Source organism: Mytilus edulis, chromosome 9 (genome assembly GCF_963676685.1).
Source record: "Mytilus edulis chromosome 9, xbMytEdul2.2, whole genome shotgun sequence".
NCBI classification, from domain to species: Eukaryota; Metazoa; Mollusca; class Bivalvia; order Mytilida; family Mytilidae; genus Mytilus; species Mytilus edulis.
The window spans coordinates 30,637,329-30,645,868 of NC_092352.1; the positions used below are offsets into that span (position 1 = coordinate 30,637,329).

An 8,540-nucleotide genomic window follows, 5' to 3' on the forward strand; every position below is an offset into this window, starting at 1 on the left:
TATTTATTTCAATTTGCATATATCAACTGTTATTCCTTGATGGGGACATTTTTGTCTTGCAATAAAATAAACAGTTGGAGAATGTAGTTACAAATTAAATTTCTGTAAAAACTGAGTTCAATAATTACCACTTGACGATAAAACTAGTATGTAGTATGGTAAATGAGGTGGAAATGTTCTTGTTCCATTACCTGATTGGAAGAGCGGGTAAATCAACTTATGCAATCTTTTGTGTACCACTCAAATTATTTGTTGCAGACCAATATTAATATTTCCTCATGTTTGTTTATTTAAATGATTAACCTCTCAAGAAAGATAAGTCACCAATTTACCTCCTGGTATCTATGGTGAGTTTATTTGCCACTAGAAATTGAGAATCAGGAACATTATTTTGGTAGAAAGATTCTAGAGAAATTTTATTTACAATTTACCCACGTATATGAGTAATAACTTGTATGAGCGATACACTCGTTGGACAATTTGATACTCACGTCAAGATCATAATTTCAATCTGGATGACGGTTTTCACTCAAATTTTTAGTTTTGGTGGAAAAATTAGATAAGAGATAAATTGTTAATGAAACAATAATCAGCAAAAATATTTACAGTTAATCAGCCTAAATTGCCAGAAATCTCATTGGTGGAGGTTTTGCTTCATACAAGTTCGAAAATTCACAGTCAACTATTTTCAAAGAAATTATGCCACCTGAATATAAAAATTATATGGTCAATTGCATTGTCAGCGCTTTCGGGGCATTATTTTATTAAGGATGTTTTACATATTTAAATAAAATGTTTATATCAGCAATATCGATGATCAGTTATTTTACAGGAATAATGTCAATTCGAGATGTAAATACAATCTAAAATTGTGTCAAAAGCACTCTCAAGCCTACATTTCTTGTAGAATTATTATAAAATTTATATCAAAGATTTATATCAGTTATATCTTGGGCTTCTTTTTTTTATTATTAAATCTTTGCCAATCCAATCTACTCTTTCAACAGGAATCACGAACCTTTGCAATATAGTATTTATCATACTTTGTACTGTACGCACTCCTGTGCCATTGTTTATTGTCGGAATTTATTGGATTTTGAATTCATTTACAAAAGGTTTACAAAAGCAATGTATTGGTCAAGTTTGGTATTCAGCAACTATTAACCATTATCGTAGGAGTAATATTCCTTTGATAACTGCATTATTAACATTCATGTCTACATTTAGTGTGGGATATTATGAAATTTATTTAATTACCAACAAGGTCTTGGACAAATTCGATGATAAACGTCTATCAACTGTTTTTGAAGGTGGAATTTGAAATATATATTTTTACTAAATACTGCATTGAAAGCAATTGCATGTATACGTTCTCGAAGGCCATTTGTTGACAAGTTAAAGAACAAAAACAAATGTAGGAGTTATTACTCTTAGACAAATATTTCTACTTTCGACACTGACTATTTGTATAATATTTTTTTTATCCAAGTCAGTGAAAGAACGGACATAACGATAATTTCAAGTGACAGTAATAATATTTAAATGTTCACGATTAAAATTAATAAGTTAGTTTAACTTTTTTTACTTGCATAATTATAATTTTCAATGTGCACGAACAGCCACACTTGTATTGCAAAAAATAAACAATTGCATTTAACTTGCAGTCTAAGTACGATATGAGTGTTTAATATACCTTAATCTTTTGACTTGTTTGCTTTTCAAATGTTTCAAAAAAGTCACATGCTTTCAAAATTGAGACACTTGTGAACCTCGCGCCATATTAAGTCCTTGGTAATCAGGGATTTTTAGATAATGGCTGACAATGCTTGAGGAAATTTGATTTAAAGAGGCTAACTTTGTTACGTAAATGGTATAATATCGATACTTTTCAGTCAAAAATTAGGAGTTACTGACATGTTTTTGTTTCCATAATTTAAATAAATTAAATACTTAGTTTTATTTATTATAGTACATATTACATTTCATATATATGATTTAAAAGTTTATTTGGCAAAATGATGAACGATTTTAATCCATATCGAACAAATAGACTTACATAATGTAATGGCTTAAATGGGAGTTATATGAAATACGTTTAAATACATGTACCAGTTATCCGTACTCAGAAAAGCATAGTTACGGTAAAATACTATAAATCTTACGAAACAAACAGGAGAACGTCAGTAGAAATATATAACAATAAATAAAAATTGAAATAAACTATCATAAAATATAAAAATAAGTATTAAAAACGTCAGTGGGCGAAAATAATTTAATTTGTATTTGATTTTGTTGGTATTTTATTTCTTCGCCAGTTTATTTTCGACTTTTGAACTTGAATGTCCCTTCGGTATGTTTCACTTCTATATTTAAAACGCATCCTAAAACAATATAAATCTCTTTAAGCTCTTTTGATACAACCTGTACTCTCAACTTAACGGATACGAATTAAACAAAGGCAACAGTAGTTGATACCGCTGTTCAAAACTCATAAATCCATAGACAAAAAACAAAATTGAGGTAACAAACTAAAACTGAGGGAAACGCATTAAATATAAGAGGAGAACAACGACACAACATTAAAATGTAACACACACAGAAACACAAAATCCTATGAGAATAACAAATATAACATCAAAACCAAAAACATGAATTTTAGGATAGATAAGTACCGTGACACGGCTAATATTAATGTGAATTCACACTCAAAAATAAGAGAAAACAAACGACACAACGGAAACACAACGTTAAAATGTAACACACACAGAAACGAACTATAAGATAACAATGGCCATATTCCTGACTTGGTACAGGATATTTTTAAAGGAAAAAATGATGGTTGAACCTGGTTTTGTGGCATGCCAAACCTCCCTTTTTTATGGCCATGTGAAATATAACATTAAAATGGATTCGAGCGTCACTGATGAGTCTTTTGTAGACGAAACGCGCGTCTGGCGGATATACTAAATTTAGTCCTGGTATCTATGATGAGTTTATTTATGGCGACACAACATTACAGGACTACAATATAAATAAATAGAACACAATTGACGAAGAAACACTACAAATATGTCAAGTATACGCCTTTGGCATAGCAACCCAATACTAACACTTACCAAAATACATCTAGATGTCATCTTCCTAAAATACAACTGTTCAGCTTATGAAAGTTACAACTCATGAATATTTCTAATATCTCCAAAAGTTTGTAAACAGTAAATTTATGAAAAAGAAATGTACCAGTCGTATTAAAGTGTTGCTTTAAGTGCAGTTTACACTATTAAAAGTCTATCATAAACGCTATGATGCAAAAGAAAACGAACACAAAGAAGCTGTGTTATAAGACGAAATCGATATAGAGCTGTAGGAACATTAAACACCATATGTATGATATATCGGGAAATATTTGAACATCAATAAATGTTTCCACTACATTTTTCAATAGAAACTGTTGCACATGCAAGAATTATTCTTAATTTCCAAATTGCAGCGCAAAGAAGGCCAGTTTCTTCAATACCTTATATCATGTATATGGCAGAGTAGGACAGTTTTATGCTATATCACTAAATTTCATAAATGCTCGACAACATATTTTTTTTTGAACATGTATGTCTGTGTTTAAAAAAAAGAATAAGATAATATTATTTAAGTTTTATATAACAAGAATGGTGAATTTTATCTACGATCTATATTTTTACAGGAAATATTTTCCATTAGTCGAGACTCCTTAAACACGTGTGAACTTGTCAAATTCTGTCTGAAATTCTAAAGTCTCCAGCCATTTCTCTGGTATGTGTGCTAGCATGTGAAGTTCTAAAACTATCCGTCTGTGATAATGGCAAATATGTAGACGTCGCTAAATGAGGTCCTAGATGATATGGATAATGAGGAGTCATCATTGGTGCCAGAGGAAATGCTGAACTGTAAGTGACCGAACGTTGTAGTTCTAGTTGTTTGTGATACAGTGTGTTATTAAGAAGGTGATTGTTCCAGTTAAACACAGAAAAGGGAGGTAACTGCAGCTGACCATTATTTTCTTCTACTTTCTCTGTAAAATAAAAAATAAATCACTGCGTTGATTTACTTTAGTGCAGATATTCTTTGGAGGAAAATTTAGCTTTGGTAATTTGTAACTAATTTGTGATTCAGTACAGGACAATTTTAGGGGAAAATGAGAATAATTTCAATGTTTTCATTAACAGACATAAATATGGAAGATTATCATTCATAAATATAGTCATATGAGATAAGCACTTTTATGTGAAAATGCATTTTAAGTTGCTGAAGCGCAATAAGCATATGTTAATAAATCAGTATCGTTCATTAAAATCAGTAGGTGTAGAAAACCACAAAACCCCGGGACGTTTATTTAAATTCGTTGTGTTTTAACATGATACATATAAGCCTGCCACCGGAAATATAAACAACAAAGACGTGTTTTACCGAAACTAGTTTCCTCCTTTCGAAGAAGAGATATCATATCCATTGTTATTACCTCTATTTCCTGCTAATTCAATTTCACAATCTTTGCTAGTGTCACTCAAAACGTCTGGTTTCAACGCTTCAAGGTTAATACCTAAATAAAAAGAAATGTCTTTTAAACATGAAAAAAATTGTCGTCAGTTCACATCTACTGTTTCTTTCGCGGAAAAATTCGTAAAAATACCAATGAAATCAAATAAAAAATTTCAATTGCTGTTGTACAAATTTGATTACTATTAATCTTCCTACAAATGCATAGACTTCGGGCTTTAGTGTGTGAAAATTTCCACGATAAACACTGACGTTAATTTTTCAAGTTTTACTTCTCCGGCTTCATTTACCAATAGATTTCAGTCTGTTAAATATGATGCCGATGTCATCAATTAGTAATGAATAAAACAATTTCTTTTTTTTTCTTGTCGAAACTAGTCTTTTAAAATAGTTTTAGAAAATACTTTGTTTTAATATAGATAATTTACGCATGCATCATTTATAATTGATTAATTACAGTACATATAGAAAAAAAGATATGATTGACAATGAGACAACTATCCACCAAAGTTCAAACAACGTGGATGAAATCAATTATGGAAAACCGTACGGCCTTCAACAATGAGGAATCACCATACCGTATAGTAACGAACCAACGACAACCACAGAATCATAGGCTCCTTGCCTGGGACAAGCACATACAGAATGTGGCGAGGTAAATTTTTGCTTCACAAGAATCTGTACTTATAAATAGTTGGCTGACTGCAATCGCCAAGCATTCTAATATGACATAGTATTTCTAAATACAATTTGAAGATTCATGACAGCAATGCTCTCATTAAAAATTCACAACAATGCATAGAAACAAACGAAAAATTTGCTATAACATGCAATTTAATTATAAAACTGGCAATACCTAGAATCTCGTCACAATTGACAGTATTATAGTACCATGTTTTAACAAGGTAATGTATGAAGTCCAGTGTTTATCGTTTGTTTTATTTTCGTATATAAGGAAACATATTTACCTTCCCCTTTTTCTTCTGGTGTTTGAGATTCTATTTTTGGTGAATCAGAACTGAGGAAATCTTCCTCTACAACGTCAATAATTTGCTCATCTGTCGGTTTATCATCGTTTAAATTGTCACTTTTCACTTTCTCTTTGTCATTTTCACAAGGGTTATCAGTACTACGACCTTTCTGTTTCTTCCTATACTTAGCTCTGCGATTTTTGAACCATACCTGAGATATTAAGACAATTTTACAGAAATTGATTTAACCTGATAATATTTAATTTAATGAGAAATTACAACATGTAATACACAACAACTAGACAACAGTATTGAATGAAATTGAGAATGAAAATGGGGAATATGTCAAAGAGTCAACAACCCGACCAAAGAGAAGACAACAGCCGAACTCGCCAATGGGTCTTCAATGCAACGAGAAACTCCCGCAACCGGAGGCGTTCTTCTGCTACTCCATTAAATAATTTTAAAGTTACAGGATTGTTATTCAATGATGACCAAACATCAATATAAATATGTACAGTACAGTGTATACTTGTTTTATAATAGTAATTAATCTAAAAAGACGTTTTGTAAAATTATCAATAACAGCAAGACGAAATTGAAGTACAAAAAGACAAATTAAATGACACGCCTACAATAACGGTGAACTCTGTACAGCAGCTGTGTTTGTTTTAGCAAAATGAGTTGACAGATTAAAACAATATTCATACATGCACTCACCTGAATTCTAGCTTCCGGTAGATTTGTCATCATAGCCAATCTTTCTCTCATAACAACGTCAGGATAGTGTGTTTTCGAAAAAGTTTTTTCCAAAGTTGCTAACTGATGGTTTGTAAAAGCTGTTCGGCTTCGTCTTTGTTTTCTATGTTGACCAAATCTAGCCTCAAATAATAGATCAGCTGCAAAGAACACATATAGCAATGTAAACAAATGTAGTTGGCATTTTTTGACCTGAAGACACATACATTATTATAAGAAAGCAACCGTTTTATTTATAAAAAAAGGGGGGATAGTGTTTTTGTTATTCGCTAAAATTTATTTAGTTTTTTAAAAGTATTAATCATATTATTTTGTTTGAAAATTAACACTAGATGAAAACTATTTTTATGTGAAATTTGAAAATAAAAAGAGTAATCCAATTAAAATTGATTTCAACTTTTGCTGTCGTCTTTTATTCTTTTTACTACACTACATCCCTAGTCGTATGCTGCTACTTATATAATATTATATTTGGGTAATTTGAAAGATCTACGAACAAGCAAACGTACGGGGACCTATATTTGTTAACGTCTGTGTCATTTTGGTCTCTTGTGGATAGTTGTCTCATTGGCAATCATACCACATCTTCTTTTTTATATTTAAAAATAATACAAACATATATTTTTTCAACATTAAAATAGCACATTACCCGCTAATCTTTCAGCTATAGACATTGTCGGAAATGAGTGAGGATACTGTGGAGAAAGGTTTGGTATTGGAGCAGGGAAGAATGGGTGTTGCGGATATGTTCCGTGTGGCATCCTGATAAATGTGGAGGCATGCTGCGTCAAGTCACCGAATCGTTGCATGATCTACAACGATAGAAGAAAATAATATTTCGGTGTTTTAAGGATGAACACCTGAGAAGCCAACATTTCCTGGTTTTAATATAACCAACATACCTGATATTATCCGCATTACTTATCGTACATTTATAAAGTATAGACACAAGAGAGGAGACGCTCGCGTATCGAACTCACCTTCTATTTCGATGCAATAATTATTATAATAACACTTTAAGCGATTACAACATAAACATGTACAAAAATGTAGTACAAAGTCATGTACAATGTCAAAAAATATTTGAGATACTTAATTTTCAAGAATGTCATGACAACCCGCCTTCCCCCCTCCCCAATAAAAAGATAAATTCAAAAAGTAACAACAAAAACCAATTGAAAGTTTAGGAAAACTTAAAATCAAAAGTAAATTGAATCGCACACAATCACTGTACCGACTAGAGGTGTTCAACATTCAACAGCGATTACATTACGCGCACATATAAATGAATTGTAATAGTAATAATAATAATACTCACAACTTATAAACTGCAAGGTGCGAGATTAAATTTTTCAAATAATTTTAAGCTATGTCGCTTATGTATTTATCCTCTGCCTGAGCAGATATCCGTAAAATATATATTTTTAAAATATTAATTTGCACATCTAACAGTAAATAGGGCTTTGAACGACAGCGTGTGAGGTGTAAAACAATTATATGTTGATATTTGACGAAAATACTTCTTAAACAAACAAAATTATGCGACCAAAAAGACATAATTGGTACTAATCAAATATTACTTTGTTTGTAGTAATCAAGCTTTAAGTGAAATAAGTGGCAAATAACAGGATTCTATCTTCTCAAGTTACTGTTTAATTCCCTAGATATGCTCATCCCGTGTTTTAGATCTAAAGATGGTGGCACTTAACCATATTTAAGAGTGTTTCCCAACTTAATCTGTTTAAAGAAGGTGTAAATATCTATATTGTGATAGGATTAATTTTCTGTTGTCTGTTTGCTCTGCTATTGTACCAAGTGAGGGTATAGGGTTCCTTAATAGTATTTACTTCGATCAAATAAAATAGTACTTTACCGATAATAGGCTTCAAGACCGATGTCAGGTGATTAATTATCAAATCTTTTGATGTAATTTAATAGTTAAAACCCACAAGTATGTGGTACCAAATTAAAATAAAAACCAAAAGGATTAAGACGTCATTTAACCCATGATTTTAAATACTGATATTTGAATGAAAATTAAACAGAAGTCCATATGTACATACATATACGCGCGAAAAATGTACAATTGCTTGTGTGCTTTTTGTATAATGAAAAACATATGTATAGACAAACTTAAATGATACTGCAATCATTTTCATATGCATGAAATTAGACGGGGTTTTATCAATACGTCAGTAAACTGACTCAAAACAACATATGTTTATTGTAATATGTCTTCTATTTTGTAAAGGATTGAGAATTGGCACAATTTTGGTA

At 31.1% G+C, this 8,540-nt stretch overlaps 1 protein-coding gene across 1 annotated transcript; it reads right to left on the reverse strand.

Moving 5' to 3' along the window:
• Positions 1-3,641: 3,641 nt before the first annotated feature.
• LOC139490294 (diencephalon/mesencephalon homeobox protein 1-A-like) lies at positions 3,642-7,071 on the reverse strand. Its single transcript, XM_071277132.1, has 5 exons — positions 6,913-7,071; positions 6,225-6,403; positions 5,502-5,715; positions 4,496-4,576; positions 3,642-4,048 (listed from the first exon to the last, which is right to left on the reverse strand). Exons 1-5 carry the CDS (start codon positions 7,022-7,024, stop codon positions 3,747-3,749), a joined length of 888 nt encoding a protein of 295 aa, XP_071133233.1. The 5' UTR covers positions 7,025-7,071; the 3' UTR covers positions 3,642-3,746.
• Positions 7,072-8,540: the final 1,469 nt, after the last annotated feature.